Source organism: Sceloporus occidentalis, unplaced genomic scaffold (genome assembly GCF_023333645.1).
Source record: "Sceloporus occidentalis isolate IW3139 unplaced genomic scaffold, rSceOcc1.0.p SCAF_2, whole genome shotgun sequence".
Taxonomy (NCBI): Eukaryota; Metazoa; Chordata; class Lepidosauria; order Squamata; family Phrynosomatidae; genus Sceloporus; species Sceloporus occidentalis.
In genome coordinates, this window is record NW_028316982.1 from 248,480,699 (window position 1) to 248,504,232 (window position 23,534).

General features: G+C 39.6%; 1 protein-coding gene across 1 annotated transcript in view; it reads left to right on the forward strand.

Annotated features, from left to right (window-relative positions):
* Positions 1 to 4,157: 4,157 nt before the first annotated feature.
* The window catches only part of LOC149319956 (paraspeckle component 1), a 40,738-nt gene continuing 21,361 nt past the window's right edge, over positions 4,158 to 23,534 (forward strand). Inside the window, exons 1-6 of the mRNA XM_089512658.1 lie at positions 4,158 to 4,669; positions 11,225 to 11,526; positions 14,402 to 14,497; positions 16,872 to 17,068; positions 20,192 to 20,276; positions 20,719 to 20,827. Of these exons, the coding sequence (XP_089368784.1) occupies positions 4,247 to 4,669; positions 11,225 to 11,526; positions 14,402 to 14,497; positions 16,872 to 17,068; positions 20,192 to 20,276; positions 20,719 to 20,827 (1,212 nt within the window). The 5' untranslated portion in view covers positions 4,158 to 4,246. The remainder of the gene's footprint in view (positions 4,670 to 11,224; positions 11,527 to 14,401; positions 14,498 to 16,871; positions 17,069 to 20,191; positions 20,277 to 20,718; positions 20,828 to 23,534) is intronic.

Sequence of the window (23,534 nt, forward strand, 5' to 3'; positions counted from 1 at the left end):
GACCCAGTGTTTCTTGAGATCATCCTGACCTCTCAAGAACATGCTGTCTCCAGATATAAAGACTTCAAATCCAGTGTGGGATATGCAGGGTGTGCTAACACACACAGTGGGTAACTAAGACATATGCCTTGCCTCAGTCATAATTAAAATAGAGACTACAATCAACAAATCAGAACGGAACTAAGACTTGGAAAGGTAGCTATGAAGGAATTAGCTGATATCTTCAGGTATAAAAAAACCTGTCATTAAATATCATTAGAATCATCCAGGCCATAGTATTTCTGATATTCATAAATGGATGAGAAAGCTGGACAGTGAGGAGAGCTGACAGGAAGAGAATCAACTCATTTGAAATGTGGCACTAGAGAAGAGTTCTACGGATACCAAGGACTGGAAAATAAATAAAATAAAATGTTAATGGGTCCTAGACCAAATCAAGCCTGAAGAAGTTAAGATGAATAAACTGAAGATGTCAGATGAAGACAATAATGCCTGGCAAAGTGGAAAGCAGTAGGAAGAGAGAGACAACAGATGGAGTGACTTAATCAAGGAAGGCACAGCCCTGAAGACATGAGTGAGCAGTTGATAACCAGGGATCTTGGAGATGTCTCATTCATAGAGTTGTCATGTGTTAAACAAGAAATTTATCTGGGAGTACAGAATTGCAAAATTAAGCACATTCAGCCAGTACTTCCCAGAAATTCCTGTGACTACTGGATGAGAGTCTGGGTAGATGACTTCCCTCACTTATTTCTTGTGCTAGAGGATGGAGGAGCAATCCACTCTCAGGACACCCTCTGAGTGCCACCTGAGCAGTAAGATTGCTCTCTCTCTTCTTTCCTTCATGCATACCCTCTAATTATTCTAATTTGGAAAGAAATGTCAGGAAGAAACTTTTCTGGAACATGGCCACATAGCCCGAAAAACCCACAAAAAAACTATAGAACAGTCCTGATTAACACTCTGTCATCCCACTTTTTCAACTGTTTTCCCCCTTTGTCCTCCACTTACTTCAGTTATTGCAAACTGAGTTCAAAGTGCAAAAGTACTGTAGTTTGCACTCAGTGGAGGAAGCAGAGTGGCAAAACCTTGTCCTTCTCAGTAGGCCTGGGTATGTTGTTTGGCCACAGGTGCCCCGGGTTTTCATCTATGAAATGTTGGAGGTATGCTGCATAATGGGAAGCAATCTGCTGACAACCAATACTTCTAGAGGAGAGCTAAATCCCAGACTGGGATTGTGATTGCTCCTGCAAAACACTGTCTGATAGCTGGACTTTTAGTAGAGTCCATCCATCTAGTCTCAGTCAGAGATGGGGATTCTTGCTGTTATCTTCAGTTTCTGATCAGATACCTTTATAGCTGGGATTCCTTCTGCAGTGGGACTCAGTTCAGGGAGCAACAAAGTTAACATGGAGGAGGTCCAATGTATTACTAGGCCTATTAAAGCTAGGCTGCCTTCTCTACTGCATGTAGCAAAGTGTCTTACTTACAAAATAGCTGTGGATCTTTCTGAAAAGGGCTGGGTTTGTCAACATGGATAAACCTTTAGAAAAAAACAACACTTACCACCCGGTATACGCTTTACAATATTTAAAATCCCATTCAAAACTTTAAAAATGATTAAATGTATGATATAAACAATATATTATAAAAAGTGACATGCTGGACTGAATCAAGTCCTATCTAATCCAGCATTTTCTGGTGAGAAGGCCGGAAGAATAATATATCTTCAGTGGCATTTATTTGTTGTTGTTAACTGCCCCTGAGTCAGTCTCAACCCATATGGCCCTGTGGATGAGACATCTCCAAGTCCCCTGTCTTCCACAATTCTGCTTAGTTCCTGTACGTTCATATCAGTGACCTCCTTAATAGAGTCCATCCATCTCTAGTATGTGGCCCTCCTCTCTTTCTACTTCCCTCCACCTTTCCTAGTATTATTGTTTTTTCAGTGAGTCGTGCCTTTTCATGGTGTGTCCAAAGTGCAACAACCTCAATGTAAACATCTTGGTTTCCAGGGAGAGTTCTGGCTTGACCTTCTCTAGGACCCATTTGTTTGTCTTTTTGGCTGTCCATGGCATCCTCAGCACTCTTCTCCAGCCCCACGTCTCAAATGAATTGATTTTCTTACTAACTTCTTTCTTAACTGTCCAGCTCTCACATCTATACATGGTAACATACATGAGTCCCAGTCCTGGGAAAAGAGCGAGATACAAATAAATAGATAATAAATAAATAACAAGGCTTGTATGGTTGTAACTTTTGTGCTCAGTTGTATATCTTTGCATTTGAGGATCTTTTCTAGTTCTTTCATAGCCACTCTTCCCATTCTTAATCTTCTTTTGATTTCCTGGCTGCAGTCCCTGTTCCTATCAATGTTTGATCCCAGGTATGAAAACTCTTTTACTATTTCTATTTCTTCATTGTCTAGGTTGAATTTGTGTAATATCACCTCTTGTGTCATATCCCCTCTTAACCTTCTCTTTTCCAGGCCAAACAACCCCAGCTCCCTAAATGGTTCCTCATAGAGCATGGTTTCCAGACTTTTCACCATTTTAGTCATCCTCCTTTGGACACACCCCAGTTTCTCAACATCCTTTTTGAATTGTGGTGCCCAGAACTAGACACAGTATTATTCCAGGTGGGGCCTGACCAAAGCAGAATATAGTGGCACTAATACTTCTCTTGATTTAGACACTATACTTCTATTGATGTAGTCTAAAATTGCATAGGCCATTTTAGCTGCCACATCGCACTATTGAGTCATGTTCAACTTGTGGTCTACTTGGACTAGGAAGGGGAAGGGCAGCTATGAAAGAACTGGAAAAGATACTGAAGTGCAAAGACATACAACTGAGCACTAAAGTCAGAATTGTTCAGGCCATTGTGTTCCCAGTTACCATGAACGGATGTGAGAGCTGGACAGTGAAGGAAGCAGACAGAAAGAAAATCAACTCATTTGAAAAGTGATGCTGGTGAAGAGTACTTAGGATACCATTGACAGCCAAGAAGACAAACAAATGGGTTCTCAGACAGATCAGACCAGGGCTCTCCTTGGAAGCAAAGATGATCAAGTTGAGACTATCATACTTTGGCCACATAACGAGAAGGCATGGATCATGAGAAAAACAATAACGCTAGGAAAGGTAGAGGGTAGAAGAAAGACCACAAACCAGAGGGATAGGCTTGTGGGAAATTTTAATCTGTATTTTATGATCTTGTTGTTTTAGTTTTATAGTAAGGGTTAAGGGAATTATGAAATGTTTATCTATGTATATCTGATATTTATTACTGAAGTGTTTTTACTGTTGTAACCCACCAGGATATAAATAAAATTTATCATCATTATTATTATTCCAGGACCTGGGCAAGGCACCAGAAGGTAGATTCTTGGAGATGCCTCAACCCCAGGGTCGCCATGAGTCTGAACCGACTGGAGGGCAGCTAGGAACAACAAGCCAGACTTTGTTTACTTTGATGTAATGATTTTAATTGTGTTTATTACAGTTTGGTGTATTGCAATTTGTGGTTCATTTAAGGAAGAGGGGGATTGTGGGATTGTTTTATTGTGTATACGGTTCTATTGACATAAGCCACCTTGATCTTATTGGAGAGGCAGGATAGAAATACATATTAGTAGTAGTAGTAGTAGTAGTATTACTTTAAGGGTGTTTAGCCATTGCCATCTGAGGCTGAGAGAGTGCCACTTTTGCCCTTTACAGGGCCAAGTGTGGGATTCGAACCCTGCTCTCCAGATCTGGCTCTCTCTCAAAACAGGCTCCTCCGCTTACTTTCTCCCACATTTCAAGAGGGGCTCTAGTGCGCAGGCGCGTTGGCCTCCTGGGACGTCTCCAGGATTCCGTTGAACGGTAACATTTCAAACCTATGCGCATGCGTATTACGGAACCAAAGTGGAGGGGCGGCTTCTCCGACCTATGCGCATTACAGAAACAACGCGGTGGGGGAAAGGGCGGGGCTTTTCGGCGCATGCGCATTACAGAACTAAAAAGCAATGTGAGAGGGCGGGGCTTCTCTGGCGTATGCGTGTTAAAGAATTAAAAAGCGAGGTAAGAGGGCGGGGCATTTCGGCGCATGCGTACGAGAGAACCCGAGGCGGTTGGAGGGCGGGGCTTAGGACGTCGCAGCCAGCGGACGAGAGCCTTGTCCGCCATTTTAGGTCCGGTTCCCTCCGCCTCCTTCCTTCCTTCTGCTCTGAGGCGACGCCAGACGCGGCCGAGGAACCGGAGCCATGTCGGCCAACAGGAACCTGAAGCAAGTGCGGATCGAGAACAGCTCCCCGGCCTCTGCGCCGCCGATGAGCATGGTGGGCGGCGGGAGCATGAAGGCGCTGCGGGGGCTGGAGCCACCGCCATTGCCGCCTCCGTCGTCCTCCTCGTCGGCGGCGGCGGGGGAGAGCGAAGGCGCGGCGGCCTCGCTGGCGCTGGGGAAGGAGGAGGAGGAGGAGCAGGGCGCCGGGGGCGGAGGGTTCACGGTGGACATCAAGAGCTTCCTGAAGCCCGGCGAGAAGAGCTACACGCAGCGCTGCCGCCTCTTCGTGGGCAACCTCCCCACCGACATCACCGAGGAGGACTTCAAGCGCCTCTTCGAGCGCTACGGGGAGCCCAGCGAGGTCTTCATCAACAGGGACAGGGGCTTCGGCTTCATCCGGCTGGTGAGCCACGAGGGGAAGCAGGGCAGCAGGAGCCCCGCGGGTCTGCTCCTGTCGCTGTCTTTGCAAGGGCTTCGCGGTCAGTGGCTTAAGTGAGCAGAGCGAGGAGGGAAGAAGGGAGAGGAAGACGGCCAAGGAAGGGAAGGAGGAGGGAAGGAAGCTGAAAGACCCCAGGGAGGAGGAGGAGGAGGAGGAGGAGCAGATGGAGGGCTTCAGAGTGGGGGTTAAAGGCCGAGAAATGCTGTGGGAAAGCGTCTCAGGCTAAGTTTAGATATTGTGTGGCCTTGTTTTTTAAAAGGTCTTATGTGGCCTTTTAAGATGGTCAGTAATATTATTATGATTATTATCATTTTAAATAAAGAATGCTGTCCAGGGAAGCGCCTCAGGCATTTATCATCATCACCATCACCCTTAATTCTTTATTAATATTGTTACCTGCATACATTAGCATTAAAAATATGTTACATAACTGCAGTTCAAGTATCAGGTCTTCTACTTTTTAATTCTGTGTTTTATCTTGCCTCCCCCCCAAAAAAGGGGGAAAATCCCAGAAAAATTTACCAGATCCCAAGACTGGAAGGAGAATTATTGGAAAATGGAACAAAGATGCCATTGTAAATAAATAAATACTATTATTATTATTATTATTATTATTATCTGACTCCACTAAAAATGGCCAAACATGTTTTTATTTGTGAGCTGCCTTGGGTCCCTTCTGGGAGAAAGACGACGTACAAATTCAGTACAATAAACAATTTCCCTTTACCCTTTTCCAAGAAAGGCACCGGAATGAATGAATGAATGAATGAATGCAAGGAAGGGAAGACGAACCAGCAGTATATCTGCTGTACTTGGTCCTGTTTCCTTCTTCTTTTGTGTCAGGTCTCTCTCTGTCTTTAGATTGTGAGCCGGAGATGCCTCAGGCAGGGCTGGCCAGAAGTCCTCCTCCTCCTCCTCATCTTCTTCATGGCCAAGGAGAGGACCAGGCACCGCAAAATGGAGGAAGCTTAGAGGAAAAAGTAGAGGGACGTGACTAAAGAAAAGCTAAAAACACACTCATGGAAACGTGAATCCATGTTTCTTACTCCTGCTCAAAACAGGATGCGTTGGAATTCCTCCTGGACAGGAGGTTGAAAATGGAGGACATGTCTTGGAAAGGGAGGGAACTGTAAATCTGTAAGATGTTACAAAGGTGAGAGCCTTTGTGGCTAAAAAGCAGGTATAAATACTCAAAACAAATCAATAAGGTGTACCCCACCTGCTTCTCCCCCTTTTTCTCCTCCTATCTCTGCTGGAGGCCAGGGAGAGCCTTCCTTGCCCTCCCCTCCTGTGTGATTCTGCAGCAGACCCCCCTCTATACACACACACACACCCCATTCCCATACCAGAGGTTTTCTCCCTGTGTTGCAATACCTACCCTTTTTGCACTGTGTGGCATTTTTAAAAAATGCTGGAACTCATGTCCTTTTTTATTACACAGTCCAACATGCACCTTGCCTGGCTTTTTTAAAACTGCATTTTGTGTGTGTGTGCCCAAGTTTTTAAGTTGCCCCATCAATTTCAAAGGGTTTTTCTGAGGTGGGGAATACTCACTCACGGGTTTTTCCCCCCCAGTTCCTTCCTCTGAAATAGCACCTATAAGCACTTGGAGTACTAACTGGAGCTGACCCTGCTCTAGCTGCCAAAGTTAGACAGTGCCTTTTAAGCAGGGTGACCAGACGTCATCTTTCTACAAGGAATGCCCTACATTTCAGCCATCTGTCCAGGACGAAGTCCAAAATGTCCTCCATTTTGCACATGACTAAGAAGAATGAATTTATACAGTCACCTCTCCATATCCATGTATATTCCTGATCCATGGGTTCAACCATCCACGGCTTTAAAATATTTTTAAAATATATAAATTCCCAAAAGCAAACCTTGCCATTTTATATAAAGAACACTATTACAATATGCCATTGTCTTTAATGGGACTTGAGCATCCATGGAATCAAACTCCAGTGGATACCAAGGGCCCACTGCAGCAATAATCATAATACCTCATTGTATATAATAGAACTGGAGCGTCCACAGATTTTGGTATTCATGGGGCATCCTGGAACCAAATCCCAGCAGATACCAAGGGCCCGCTGTATTTATATGAGTGTTTTTAGCTTTTATTTGGTAATGTCCTACATTTTTTCATGAAAGTTCTGCATTTTGTGGTGCCTTGCCTTTGGGGTTATATTTCGATGTTAATTAATTCATGTTAAACACTAGAACAGTGAATGAATGGTACTGTATTCATTTATAACATCTGGGCTGCTTTTTTGTTAAAATGTTCTTAAAGCGGCATGGTATTTTTTAAAAAAACCCAACCTGCAAAACACACCAGACTTCTCCATCCCAGTCAGGAATGACTTGAAGGCACACAACAGAAGTACCAGCTAAAGGAGCTACATTGAATCAATTGTGAATCATCCATACTAAAGTATATGGCTTGATGCAGCTGGCCTGCTCTAGTTAGGACTGGCAGTTGGGTTTAGGCTTTGGTCCCCAACAGAAATACATTTAGCTCCATTACTGAAAGAATATTATCCATAAGTATGGCAGATTTCCTGAATGGTTTTGTTTAAATTGCTGTTTGCCTGCCAAAGTGTTCTGTGCTGTTGTCTGTTTGCATTCTTCACATTGTTTTGGCACCTTTTATTTGGCTGTCTAGCAGATTGGTTCTGCTGTTAACTAATATAATCACTTGCAACAACAGCTGTGTGTGTGGGTTGTTTCAGAAGGCAAAAGTGGAGACACAGTGTGGTGTTTCTGTATTTCTAGAAATGTCTTAGTATTCTCTGTATTATAGGGCTGTCTTCCTCAGAAAGCAAAACTATTGACTGTTCTTTGTTTAGGCTGTGAGAGTACATGTAATCATTATGGAGAGCAGTGGAGTTTATTGTTTCCTGATGGGCAATACAGATAACTATTGGCTTTTCTTAGGGTTATTTCAGTTTGATTCATTTGAGAGAGATTTTCTTCAGAAAAATTGCAGTGTGTTTGAGAATTCTCACTTTAACCTCTTCTCTTTTTCTTAAAGATAGTAGTCTTGGAGATACAGTAAAAATTTACAAGATTTTATTTTCATCTTCTAGGGATGGTTAATCTGGATTTTAAAATATGTTTGAATGCTGCCTATTTCTTTGCTCCAGCTGCCTCAGAGCATCATTGGACTCCACAGTACTTCACTCTTCTCGCCCCATCCCCCCCCCCCCCCCGTTTATTTTTTTTTCCTGTTCCCTAGATAGCAAAAAAGCTGGATAAAATGAGATCTTCAGCTGAGTTGGATGTGCAAATTAAAAATCCCCCTTGGTTGATTGCCATTTACTTTTTTGTCCAGCATATGTTCTGTGTAATTGACTGTTCATAGTCAGTTATTTCTTGTGGACAAGAAACCAGTTGTAGCATATAAGTCTCTTTCTACTATGATTTATTCCTTTATGTTCTGCAGAATTAGAGAAACCATTTGTTAGAGTTACCATAAAACAAAAGCCAGAGCTACATAATTGTCTGTAAACAATAGTTATGAATGCAAATATAACTATTGTTTACATAGTAATACAGTACATCTCATCATACTTTGGAAGACTGGGACCAGGTGATGTTGTGTATGCTCAGTTTGCTGTCCAGATGTTTATTGTTGATTAGCAAGGACCAAACTCCTTACCTTTATTTTTATTGTCCTATATCATTTAAACTGGTTTTGTTGTGTGCTTTCAAGTTATTTCTGACTTAGGGTTGCCTTAAAACTGTCATGGAGTTTTCTTGGCAGATTTCTTCAGAGGGGGTTTGCCATTGCGATCCTCTGAGGCTGAAAGAGTGTGACTTGCCCAGGGTCACCCAGCTGGCTTCCATGGCCAAGCTAGAATTAGAACCCTGGTCTCCAGATTCCTAGTCCAGTGCTCAAACCACTGCATCATGCTAGCTCTGGATAGCTCTTGAAATAGAAAGTGTTTTCAAATAGGAGAATGTCTTCTGACATTCCATGAAAGAGAGTTCTGCTCTTTGTCAAGCAGGAAGCTTTGCCACAGACTGTGTCCTAGATCCTCTATATCTATGAAATAGAAATGCAGTCCTATGCAAACAAATATCATAGTAATGCCTGGGATGTCCCCACACTACAGTGCAACAAAGGATAACATCTGTGGAGCCATAATACAGGCTGGAGCCACAGATGGGATGGAAGCTTTTCAAGAATGGACAGGGAAGGGTTAGGGTCCCATGCCCAAATGTGAGAATGGGTCCTGGGACATTTAGATGGGCTTGCAAAATTGAATATGCTTTACATTCAATTACTCTGTCATCTGCACCTAAAGTTCATTACCTTGCCTGTTTAATTAGAGTCGGAATGGAAACTGCACAGTGTTGGAGACTGCATTAATCATCCTTCTGGGAACCTTGGAGGTCTGTCTGCCCCTCATTGTAAAAACACTTCATTTTATTTATTTATTTATTTTATGTTTTGCTTCCTGAAAGTGTAGGAGACAATTTTGTCATGTTGTGTGGATCTTTTTTCAAAAAGTTATGCTGGACTGTCTTAAAAGAGTATAATACCCACTCCCCCCACAAATTAGGATTCACAGTGGCTCACAATTTAAAAGAATAATACAGTTAAAACATAGAAAAAGTGAGCATTAAAATAGAAGTAAACTACTATTCCTCTTCTAGCTTCCATGGATCTTTCATCTATTTCAGTGTTCTGTCTGTGGCCAGGTTACTGTATCTCATGATGCAAGAGTGTTTCTATATCCTTTTTTCCTCTTGTAACAACAGAAAGCATGGGAGATTGGCGCACAGGTTGATGCTAAGATAGTGGGTCCTTCTTGAACACATATGGTTGATGATACTCATGTCTTTCTCCATCTGTTTGTGATCAACTGCTGCTTATGCTTTCTGGTGGAACACTTATTTCTTGTAGCATATCGTTGGAGGCTACTAGTACCATTGGTTGTGACACCACAACTGTAGATGCTACAATTGGTTGCTATCATTGGCGGTTTACAGACCGTCCTTTTGGGGTGGCCTGTTGCCACCCCTTTCCGCGCCGGAAAGCATTAAAATGTATAAATATAAAATTTAAAAAACAATTCAACATTGAAACAGTTATGCTATGCATTTAAGAACTCAATGCTGGTCCTTCAAGCCATTGACATTTATTTTGTTCGCATATGTATGTTAATTATTATCATTACTTTTGTTTTAATTTTGTACTGTGAAATTCTCTGGAAAGTCTCCCGTAGCAGGATTATCAACATGGTTGGGGGCTTTGGGTGGATTAGACAGCCAAGGCAGGCATGTTTAAGAAACAGTCAATAAGAGCTATTTATGTGCTTTCCCTTTCTTTTAGCAGAACATTCCTGTGTGTATTATGTGTCAGTCTCTATCGATAAAAGTGGTAGAAAGTAGGTGTGCTAATTCATATGTTTTGGTAAAACACAGAAAATATTGGCTTCTGATCATGATTAGCTAGTCACTTTCAAATCACAAGTTGTCAGTTTGGATGGTGTGACAAATCTTGGTTTGTATCTTTAGCTTTGATATGACGTGATATTTGAATTGAACCTCTGTAAAAAAAGGGGGGTGTTATGATCCTTACTTACTTACTTACGTATTCTAGTAAGGATTCATACTGAGGAAAAGGTATGTGCTAAAGCAGACTTTCTTTCCCCCCTCACCACTGGCTTCTTAGAGCTAGATCTGAAGCAGAATTAAATAGCATTAGCACAGGATTTATGAATATTCTGCTAAATATTTGCTTCATTCTTTGTGAGGAGAAAATCTAAATCCTCTGGGGAATGCGTGCTTAGATTAATGTTGGAGTAATGGGTTTGCCGTTGTTCATGGGCAAAATCATAGTTGCCATATTTTCAAAAGAGCCAGGTTGGAGAGGAGTTGGTTTGTGCACCACTATCTTAAATGTATTTATTTTTATTAAAGAAATTTTCAAATAGTTTTTGAAACAGAAATATACACTTGGTTGGTAATGGCTATTATATTACAAGCATAGGATTGCAGTATTTCAGAGTGACCTCCCCAAGAGTCCCCAAGCAACTCTAGATTTATTTTAGGATGATGAAGTTCAACATTGGGTATCCCTTTTCTGAAGGCTCTTTGTTTTAGTGGTGGTTTAGGACCATGTGGTTTGGGCATTGCAATTGAAGACAACTGAGTGCTTCCCGGCAGCTAGTGTCAAATCTGTGCTTTGAAGCAGGAGGGACTCATGCAAGTGTTGCAGGTTTGACCCCATGTCACCAAGGCTTCCCAGTTGTCATACAACCCTCTGCCATCCTCCTGAATTGAGACATGGTGAGATGATGGTCATTTCCATTCTACACTCACATTCTGCCACCTTTGTAGCTGCAGAATTGGGGTGATTAATTGATAAACTAATAAAATTGCTAGAATGCTGTGGCAAATAGAATAGCTGAAGCTTGATTATAGGTTCTGTTTACATAGACTGGACTCAAAACCTTTAAGTACACTGAAAGATTTCTAAAATATTCTATATAAATATGTTCTCCTCAAAAGGAATCTAGGACTCTGGCTGAAATAGCGAAGGCAGAACTTGATGGAACTATTTTGAAGAGCAGACCACTTCGAATTCGATTTGCTACCCATGGAGCTGCTTTAACAGTAAAAAATCTTTCACCGGTTGTTTCCAATGAGCTTCTGGAACAAGCTTTCTCTCAATTTGGCCCTGTGGAAAGAGCGGTGGTTGTTGTAGATGATCGTGGTAGGGCAACAGGGAAAGGCTTCGTAGAATTTGCTGCAAAACCTCCAGCACGTAAAGCTCTAGAAAGATGCAGTGATGGAGCATTCTTGCTAACAACGTAAGTTCTGTTTTTTTCCTGTTATATTCATTGCTGTTATATACAAATGTATATAACAGTTGCTGTTCTACTACTTAATCCAGTCTATCTATAATTGCATAAAACTGTTTTGGAAAATCAACCCAATCTTGGTACCTAGTCCACATTTCTCCTTTACCTGCTTAAAGATGCCGATGGTTTCAATGAAATGTTGAATCTTTATTTTGCAGGTTGTTACGAGAAAATGGTCCATCTTGCTTTGCAGTCGTTATTTAATTTGTAGTCCTTTATGTCCATCACCATTGTGTTCTTCAAGAGCATGTGTGAGAAGTCTTTTTAAAACTACATGTATCTTGTCCTTTCTCTGAGCATCTCAGAAAGTCAAAGTGGCACTCTGTCCAAAGTGGCACTCTGCTTTTGACTCCAGTCTGTGTACAGTGCAGCCACGTCATACGCTGGCGCGCCATACACAGCTTCCAGCATAAGACTTCTCCTGCACCCCAGAAGAAGCAATGGGGCTTTCTAATGGGGCTTGAGTTTACGCGTTTTTCCTTACGTGGCAGGGTCCAGAATGGATCCCCGTGTAAGGGAAGGGCCAACTGTATTTGAAAAACAATAATCACTGGAATAAAATAGTTGTGAGCAAGGTGGCAACTTTTTATATAAGATATTGCAACTATTATCTTGCTCAGATATGGGCAGATATGGCCTTCTCCTGTCTTGTCTAACTCATGCATACAATGGGTTTCCAGCTAAATCCTACCTCAACTCTTACATACATTCTTAGGATAAGGATGGACCATAACTTAGAGTGGATTAGATAGAGTACAGCACACTCACGTTTTACATGGGTGCACCATATGCCACTTTCAGCATACGTTGAAAACCGCTCTGGAAGAGCCTGTCGTGCGCCCCAGAAGAACTAATGGGCCACAGGCTCGAACCCCATTAGTTGCTATGTGGCTTCAGCATACACTGATTTCCCCTTACGCGGAGTGATCTGGAATTGATCCCTGCGTAAGGGGAGGGCGCACTGTGTATCCTAATTGCATAATAGGAAATAATTAGCTATTTATGCTCATACATGTATCATTTATTTAAGATTCATTCAAAAATGGCTATAATACCTTTGGCTGATGATGCAAATTGTGTGCGACCAGTATATAAGTTTCAAAATTGGAAAACTTTGGTTTATTAGGTAATAAGCATACTTAGCTGATCAGCTGTATAGAATTGTTGCTGAATTATATTGAATTGACATTCTAGGTGAATATGAACATTGAATTTGACATATTTTTTGGTGGGGGTTGGGAAACTGCACAGGGCACTTTCACGTGTTCCAATTCTAGTATATTTTAATTAGAAATCTGTTTGTGTTTTAATAGAAGATGTGACATGCATGAACTGAATGGAGATATCTGCCTGAAACATAACCTGCTATTCTGCCTCCATTTTTCTGCCTATATTATTACACAATAACATAGTATAGCTTGGGTAAATATAGGGGTTAATCACAGATTTGTGAAACGAATATTAAAGTTGTGGACTTTCTTTTGATATTATAGGCTGTTGTGCTTTGGTTTGTTATGACATTTAATATCACAGAAACAAATCTGCTTTGATTCCTCTGTGAAAAAGCGGATTATAAATAAATTATTATTACTACTACTACTACTAACTGGTATTACTTTTCGTGTACCATGGTGTGTTTCATTACAGTTATCAGAACCATGTCAGAATGAGGAAAATGCATATGTTTAGTTGAACAAATGGATTGGTTAGGAGAGCACAGTCAGAACTTCAGAATTTTATTTCTGTGCTTTAAATTTGGATATGCATTTGCTGCTAAAATATCGGTTGGAATGACATATAATATGGTCTTTCCTGCTTTGGTTATGGATGGTTACAGGTGTGGGTAACACTGTTTCTCATTTGTATTGATCAGGTAGAACTTGCCCTGGAAGATCAATTTCTTTTTCTTTTTTTAAAAGAAGAATATAAACATGTTAATCTATATATTAATCTGTAGGAAGTTACATGAGTTAAATATATTTTTCCTTTTGTACGTTTCTTTGGATTTTTCCCCCCAAAAAAGGATTTTTAATACAGCTATTAACCCATGTAGATACAGCAGCACCAAGTAAATACAGTTGTGGCTTCATGTATAGGTTTTTTTTTTTTTTTAAGTTAGTTAGTTTAACCAGCAGGGAACACAAACTTTTAAAGAGGCTGAGAAGCTGTTGTGTTTTACATGATTTCCAGTCAGGTTCTTTTATTGTTTGGTTTCTTAGGCTGCTACTTGAACATTGTGAATATACTTAGATGTATAAATTGTCAACCGGAATATATTTAACTAAAGACAAACTGTTCAGTTATTTGTGGTGATGATGTTTATGATGAAAGTTTGATTTTTGAATGAAGGTGGTTTCAATGGCCAAGAAAAAAATTAAAGTAATTAAACTGCTCTAATATTAAAGTTATGAATCTATATTTTTCTTTCCATTGTATCTGTATCATACCAGACACGTTAGTATACACTTTTATTTAGGAGATGGAAGGTAACCCTGCCACATTATTTGCTAGATAAATTCATAAATATTTATAATCATAAAAACCATAATATTTTATAATTATGATAAAGACTGTGAGCTAGATAATTTTTCTACCTTTCTATTTACAGTTTTGTGACATGGAATTAATATATCTTTTTTAGTCATGTGCTGTAGACAGGGTTAAACCAACATATATAATCATATTTCAAAATCATAGCCTTGGAACTGCACATTTGTTGAGTGTACTGATATAAACACCTGTACTGTACTGTACCTTCTTATACAGAATTCTGGTTTAATATTTAATAGTGTGTGTGTGTGTGCATGGATTGTGCTTTCTTTAGGACTCCTCGACCTGTTATTGTAGAACCTATGGAGCAATTTGATGATGAAGATGGACTGCCTGAGAAGTTAATGCAAAAAACACAACAGTATCATAAGTAAGTCTTAGTTTTTATGATAAAATATTGGAAAACAATGAGAGGTATTCAAGTAATGAAATAAGAAGTATATATTTTTTCATTATCTTTTATAATTTCAGATTCCTGTTAAAAACAAAAACAGCAAAACAAAAAATGAATTACAAAAACAACAATTACATACCAGTATGTACGGTTATTACTTCAACATTAGAATAAACATTTAAAACATAGTTATACAAATTTTCTTTGTCTGTCTGATTTCATAAGATTCAATTTACTAATTTTTCAGTCTTTTGATTTACCATATGATTTTTATGTCTCAAACAGTATCTCAGTTATAGAGCACGGTGGTTAAGTCACCCATATTTTCATTTTTACCACTCAATTTATTACCATTACTGCCTATACAGCGTGCCCGCTCCTTATGCGGGTGCGCCATACGCTGCCTCTGGTTTACGCAGAAGCTGTACAGTAATAGTTGAAATGGCATGTGTGGCTGCCACACATTTTGCACCGCCATGTACACAAGCCCCATTCAGTATAATGGGGCTTGAGCATAGGTAGAATTCACCTTACGCGGGGGGGGGGGGTCCCCCGTGGAAGGTGAGGTTCCACAGTACTTGTGTATAAATTGAAAAATTTATGCCCAAAAATTGACCCAGATTATTTGGGTCAATGTATACATGAGTCAACATGGTGATGCTGCTACAAAAAATGGCAGCAGTGACTGTTTGTGGTTTCCAGGCCACAGCAGAAAGAGCTGCACCCCGCACTAGCCCGTTTTTACCTGCCTGGCTTTGAACGCTTGCCACTTCAGGCTCCTTTGCCACTCAGCTTTCGCTGAGGAGAGAGCTGGGCTGCAGAGGAGGAGGAGGGGCAAATGCTTGCACTCAAAGCTCCCTTGCCACCCTGCTTTCGCCCAGGGAGAGAGTTGGGCTGTGGAGGATATGGCGGAAGGGTGAACACTCATCCCTCAAAGCTCTGCCATCTAGTTTTTTTCCAAGGGCAGAGCCTGGCTGTGGAGGGAAAGGGACTGTTTCCTGCTATCTCCTTGCCCAGCCATTCCTTGGCCGCCTTATGTGGGTGGCCAGGCAAACGAGAGAGTGGGTAAGGTTGTGAGTGGGGAGGAGAGGCAGGTGAGCCAACTGTTGCTGCTGCCGCCGATAGAGGTTACAAAATCTGATTGAGCAGTGGTCGGACCAGTGAACAAGGTGGGCCATCCCACTTATTCCCCCCCCCCCACCGCCTGTTCTCAAGCCATGGTCTCTCATTTTTTGCCTGGCTTCACCACCCATCTGTCTGCTCTCAATTGTTTGCAGCTGGCTCTATCTTTCCTCTTCATCTTGTGTGAGGAGGTAAGTGGGCTCACTGCAGACAAATGAGCGCAGATAGATGAATGGCAAAGTGGAACCATGCTGAGACCCAAAGTTGTACCCTTGACTTATCGACAGGTCATGCCAGATTCCATAATTTTGGCCTCAACACCTTCCTTCGACTTATATATGAGATCTACTTACAGTTGGGTATATTTTTACAAAATTCCATTATTCCATAGGGTTTTTTAAAGCATAAGTGTTAATGCCAGTAAGAACAACTTTTGTTAAATATTATAGACTTAAGATCTTTGGTTTAAAATGGATTGGCAGAGTATTGCATTACAAAGTAGGGCAAGGATCTCCATGGCTGAGGTTTTGTTTGTTTATCACAAAGAAAGGGAATGTTAGTAGATTTAGGTAAACAAAATGCACCCAAGCATCTCTATACCATTATCATTATAAAGCTTATTATCCTTATACCATTATGAGGATTTCTGATATATCCTTTTATACCACGGAAAAAAATCTGGCTGAAGTAAAAGCCGTACAAGAGACCTAGATCTGGGAGGATTTTGGTCACACAATCACCCCCTCCCCCCCAGTAAAACCATGTTAGCTTCTCTGCCTGCTCCATGCATTCTTATGAAAGATAGTGATGTGAATCAGGTGCAGTGGGGGTCAGTTTCTGCCATGCAAAGAGAGATGGAAGGTGGTAATGACCATTGCTTTTCACTGCTTCCTCGCTGCTTGCTCATCTGAGGACTGTTCCTACCTGAGGAACAAAAGATTAGGAATACATCTTTCAGGGTAGTAAGACATCAACAGTGGAAAATTTTCTGTGTCTCACAGAAAATGCTTTTTTAAAAAATTAGACTTAACTATTTTTTCTTCATACATGACTGGAGCAGGTCAGTATCTAAGCATACAGCATTTATGCTTCTAGATCTTTCTTGGCCACAAGTCAGGTATGAAACAAATAGTTCTTTTATAGAGAAATTACAAAAAAGGCTGAAATTGTTCAGAAATTTGTTTGACATTTGGATACATGTGAAATGTATTCTGTACCCTCATTGTAGAGAGAGAGAACAACCTCCGCGTTTTGCCCAACCTGGAACATTTGAATTTGAGTATGCTTCACGATGGAAGGCTCTTGATGAAATGGAAAAGCAACAGCGGGAACAAGTTGATAGAAACATTAGAGAGGCTAAGGAGAAACTAGAGGCTGAAATGGAAGCAGCTCGACATGAGCATCAATTAATGCTGATGAGACAAGGTATTATGAATAGGCCATCAACTGATTTTTATTGCATAGGCTGGAGAAGTATTTGATGTTATCTGAAGAACTGGTGCGGTAGGAAATATAGAAAATAACCACAAATTTTATTTTACATATTCCAGAATTGTATGTCACAAGTAGAATTCTCTCAAGCCAGATTGACCTATAGGGAAATATTCCATGGTCAGATTCTGACCAGTAGCTAATTCTTGTTAATTATACAATTTCTAAGTTTATGTCTTATCTTTTATTTGAAAGAACAGCATAGGGAAGTTTAAAAGAGGAAAAGTATCAATGTAGGAATTAGCACTATATGCTTTCATGTTACACATTATTTTTACCAAGAAATCTGATTGTATTTTATTCCATTACCCACAAGTGACAAGTTCCAAAGACTGAAAGTTTTGTTCTGACATTTGTAAGTGCTTTAGTGCTAGAAAACTATTGTTTCTAATTGTTATCATTATTATTACATTTCCCTTTTGCTAAAAAAGCTGAAGATAGCAAAAATTTTATACCATGATTGGGACATTAAGTACTTTGGTAGTCAGTGGTATTAATTATAGGTAATAGTGGTTATAGAACTGCAATTCTTAAACAATGAATGATCACACTTTGTACTTTCTGGTATTTATTGGGTTTTTCAGAAGTATTTATCCCATTTGACTTTTCTACACTTCATTGTGTTACAACCTGGAATTGAAGTGGAAGTAGTTGGCGTTCTTACTGCTTGAAGTTCACAAGACATGTGACATGCAAAATATAGTTATTGTGGCACAAAAATTAAGTAAACAGAAACAAGGCATTTGTTGGTTGTACAGTCAGCTCTCCATATCCATAGATTCAGCCATCCATGGCTTGAAAATATTAAAAACAATATATAACTTCCAAATAGCAAATCTTGATTTTGCAATTTTATATAAGGGACACTATTTTATTATGCCATTGTATTTTATGGGTTTTGAACATCCACTGATCTTGGTATCCACAGGGGTCCTGGAACCAAACACAAACAGATACTAAGGGCTCACTGTTTATCCACCGCTCTGAATTAGTGCATAGTAAAAACATCTTTGGCAGCAATTGTAGCTGCATATTATCTTCGGTAATTCTTCCTTACGTTGCTTATCTTGATCCTGCAGTTTTTAAAATCATTCTTGGCAAAAATGCTCCAGCCTTGTCAGGTTGTATGGGTATTGCTGGTGAACATCAACTTTGGAGTTTTGCCACAAATTTGCCTTCATGTTGAGGTCTACTGGGCCACTGATAAGGCATTCGAGTTCATGTTTTTAACATGCCTTCATGTTTCGTAAGTCCATATTTTTGGAACATTTGAGTGATAGTTAATCCATGGATGGCTTCCTTCAACTGAGCTGAGGATCTCTTCATCTTCTTCACAATTACCATTGGCCGCTGGGTTACTTATTTAATGTATGCCCCCTTCCTGTGTCATTGAGGGGGAAAGCAGACTGGCAGTAAAAGCCAGCTTGGGGGTGGTGTAGGGGCATGGTAGGTGCATGGCCCAACTCCACCCCCAAGCCAACCCAACCAAACAGCGGTCAGCGTGGTCACGCTCATGTGGTGCAGCAATTAGATCAAAACAAACAAGGATTCTAACAAAAAATGTAAATAGTCAGCATAAACAGAAGAATAACTGAACCCTGGAGCAAAAAAAAAAAAAAAAAAAAAAAACCAATATTAATTCTCAAAGGGTATAAATACCCCACTGAGAAGTCTGCAAATGCAAAGAGTGAATATATAATGATATTAAAAATTTCAAAATTCAAAGCCAAAGTAACTAAACCCTGGAAGAAAAAAGCCAGTAAAATATCAAAAATGAGTACAAACAAACCCTTTTAAAATTATGCAAATGCAGAAAATAAACTGCTGTAGTATTAAAAACTCGCGTTTCAACTATCGTCTTCCTCAGTGGCCTGCCAACATTCAAAATATAACTAATATATCACCTCCTCAGTTCATACAATGTGACTGCACTCAATTCAAAAGTAGCATAATTTTAAAGGGGTTTGTTTGTACCCATTTTTGGTATTTTACTGGCTTTTTTCTTCCAGGGTTTAGTTACTCTGGCTTTGAATTCTGAAATTTTTAATATCATTATATATTCACTCTTTGCATTTGCAGACTTCTCAGTGGGATATTTATATCCTTTTAGAAATAATATTGTTTTTTTTTTTTTGCTCCAGGGTTCAGTTATTCTATTTATCCTGGCTATTTACATTTTTTGTTAGAACCCTTCGGTTTGTTTTGTTTTAGTTCTATATCTTGGAGTTTTTTGGTTTGTGGGGACTTTGGTTGGTTTGTTGTGCAGCAATTAGATGCCACATGCCACAGGATCGGAGAAGAGCCAAGGTGGCAAAAGGGTGCCTTTTTTCTGGTGCAAAGGAGTGGCATTTTGCTGCTTTTTGCACCAGAAAAATGCTGGATTGGGGCTGCAGCCCTAATCTGACACTGAAAGGGGCAGCGATAAGGCACCCCTTTATGGCTATCTGTTTTGCCCTGACTTTTGGTGGATAGACTCATCTAAGCAGAGTTCTAATTGAACCACACTTCATTTTGTTTTGTAATAATGGATTTTACAATGCTCTGGTAGATGTTCATAACTTGGAATAATTTTTTTGCAACCTAGCACTGATTCTTTTGCACAGTTTGATCCTAGCATATCTTTGATAACTGTTTCATGATGTTGATTGTTTAGATATGCTCTTCTGAGGCCTTGCAGAAATAGACTTCTGTAATCAGAGACTGTGAGGCACTGATACAATACACTGGTGGACTCCACTCAATTCCATACTTGACATGAAGACAGTAGGGTTCAGCAATACTTTGGTGAGGTGTGTCAAAACGAAGAGGGTGAATACTTATGCATCAGACAACTGCCACCTAGTTTTTGTTTAGTGAAATTCAGTTTTTATGTCTTGTATACATTAATTGATGACAACGACAATTAAATCCATTTCAGGTCCCAGTTGTAATACAACAAAATGCTGAAAAGTCAAGGGTGTGTCTGCAAGGCATTGTGTGCTCATACTGTATTCATTACTGCTCATATGCAGCCATGTCTGTTAAAATGGCAATTGCTAGCTGCTACTTTTTTTACAGACCTTATGAGGCGTCAGGAAGAACTGAGACGTTTAGAAGAACTTAGAAATCAAGAACTACAGAAACGGAAGCAAATACAACTGAGGTATTTTTCTATAGATTATGTGGAAGGAAGCCATTTGTAGATGTGTGAATTAGGACATTTTGAAACTCAACATTTTAAAAACATAATACTAGTCCAATGTTGCATATAAAATGTATCACTTGTGGTCACTTCCTGTTTCAGCTTAATTCCATTATTCCCAGCAATGAAGATTATTTTGAAATGGCAGGGCATTGTCTCCAGACCTCAAAATAATGTGATTGCGAGATGTAAAGGCAAAATAGAGTTGGAAGATAACCTGCTATGAATATACAGCTAATGGCTATAGTAGAAATTCACACTGACTCTTAGTGAATGTCTCATTTTCCATACTTTCCTGACTCATTACGGAAGATTTGGAAAGCTGTTTTATTGGATAAATGTATAGGAAGTATTTTAGGAAGGTATATTCTGTATATAACATTTAGTCTTATATAACATTTAGACATGAAGAAGAACACAGGCGACGTGAAGAAGAAATGTTGCGCCAGAGAGAACAAGAGGAATTGAGGAGACAGCAGGAAGGAGGATTTAAACCAAACTTCATGGACAACGTAAGTAGAAGTCTGTTTGCCTAAAATGGAAACTGGGTCATTTCTTGATTCTAACAATCTGAAGTATTTCAACACATTCTTTTTCTCCATTACAGTTTTTATTTCTTTACAAGTTATCCCTGAAATCAGAAAAAAAATATTTTTATAATTTTCTACGATATGGATAATCGCCTCATGTTTAATAATGATAAATGCCTTACCTAAATGTTTCAACTTTTCATATTTGTGTCTATTTAACACAATGAATGACAGATTTTGTGTATTATTAATAGAAGGGAGATACCAGTGCTCCTGTCTTTAAAATCATTAGAGCTGAGAAAGACTTCAAGAAAAGCATATGTAATCAGCTGTATTCTGTACCCGTATCTTGTTTTGTATCAAATTTCTATATACCAGAGATGCAGTTACTGAACTGTTTTTGTTCTGCCTTGGAATGACATTTGATTATATGAGGAAAGTGTGATAGAATGAGAAGTTAACACAAGAAACTTTAATGAATAATTTTTCTTGTTTTCCCCCACTATACTAGTAACAGTGGAAAAATGCTTAATAATAACTCATTTTAAGGCATTCTTCCTACGTAGAATTGATAGATATTAGCATGATAGATACATCATCACATCACCAAAATACTTAGCTGAAAACAAGACTAGGTTCAGCTCTACAGACTTCTTCCCCTGTTCCTGTAGCCCTCCATGGTGAGAGAGAGTTTCCCAGCTCTTTCAAGTAGAATTTTAGTGTGCATGCTGGGTTTTCAGGAAGGAGTGAGGAAGGATTTTCCCTTCCTTCTTCCACTAGCAGAAACAATACCCCCCCCCCCCCGCGTAAACCAAATACTGCGCATGCTCAAGCCCCATTCAAATGAATGGGGCTTGTGCACGCAGCAGCGTGGCGTTGTGGAGGCACGCACGTGCCGCCCCTTGTGATCTCGTGCAGCTTTCAGCATATGCTGAAAGCTGCGTATAGTGCGCCCGCGTATGACACAGGCGCACTGTACTATCAGATTATGCTCCAGTAGTTTTCCTTTGCCTTTCATGTAGATGTGAGCTGTTTTAAAAGGTATTACCAGAGACAAAAAATATGAAAAAAAATGAAGAAAGCATTTAGTAAAAGGTAACAAAATAGCTTTTCGTATAGATTCAGGTATATCAATGTAGTCATTTCTTAAATTTATCCTTAAGGTCTTACTACTGTATAAGAGGATCTTTATGTTTTTGCAGGCTGTATTTGTGCTTGAAATAAAGAAATATAACCATAATCTTCTCTTAGTCTTGACATTAGCTGTAGGAGGTGGGTGTTGTCTCTGGACTCCTTTCATAGTGAAATAGAGATGTAAAGCATCCAAATATTTTAATTTATGAAGGAAAATTGTCAGGAAACTTGGTGCAGCTAGTTTGTATATTTGTCTATTTTATATTCTTAAAATGTGTTGAAAGATTAATATGCCAGTGCATTAACACATTCTTAACATTCAGATATGTGCAGTTCCACCCATGTATCCCTACAGTTTTTAAAAATAATAATAATAATAATAATAATGTGTAGCAGGTGATGTCAAAGAAACCTGAGAGTACATACGGAGAGACATTGTATCAGTAGAAGGATATTTCACCTGACATTCTGTTTACGAGGCAGGATGTAAAATTGTACTGTTAAATTTAACTATGAAATGTTCTAATGATAGCAACAGATATATTCAGTATTCAAGATGGAACTGGAAGCTGCAATACAGTTTTTGTGTGTTGAGGAATGGCATTGAAAGTGAACCCATCATTATTATAGCAAACATTAGTTATGGACTTGCAAATGGCCTTCTTTCTTTGTTGTACAGAAAGATAAGAAACAATTCTAAAATCTCCTATATTTTGGGGCCATGTCTACAGTACTGAAAAAATTATAATTGCCCAATGCTATATTCTTATGTAATCTCACAAAATGAATGTAATAATCAAAGGAAAGCTAAGACACTCCTTATTGTAAAATCTCTCAGAATGTTGAAAGAGAAAATAATATGTATGAAAGAGGTTTTGTTTTTTAAACTGGTTTGAATTTCTGTTTCAAATTTCCCAGTGGAATCATTTTAATAATGGAGGAAAAAAGCAGCTTCCAGTTCTCTGTTTCATCCCCCTAGGTTTTCTATTTTGCTATTTCAACAGCATGGACCGCTAGGAGTGCTCTGTACAGTATGCTTCAAGAACAATTTTCTTCTGTTCTGCTCTTCTGCGTCTATAGAGGTAGACTTATTCTGTGAGGAGGTTTGCTGCAAGAAAATAGCCCGAATTTTCAGTGTTCACACAGCTCATTGTTGTGAGTCTTTTTTGTCCATTTGCTAAGGGTATCCTGCCTCTTATTTCCCGCTGTGCCTGTGGCATTCATAAGAGTGTTCCACCATTTGATTGCCTATCTATGCTAGTGTTGCACCTTTGGTACTTTTGTCATTGTCCCTGATGGTTGCTGCCAACTGCAGCATGATATGTGTGGTTTATAGAAGGTAGGCTTGTATTTATACTACTCATGCAGTTCACTTGTGCTTCTAACCTCTGTGAAACTTCTTAGATCTCCACTAGGAAGTTTTAAAATGTATTTATAAAATGTTATATCTTATTTTGTCTTGGTAACACTTGAAGAAATTTGAAAAGTCTAACTTAGACATGATTCATGCATGCTTTTGAAGCACTTATTGACTGTATGAGAATGTATTAACTTC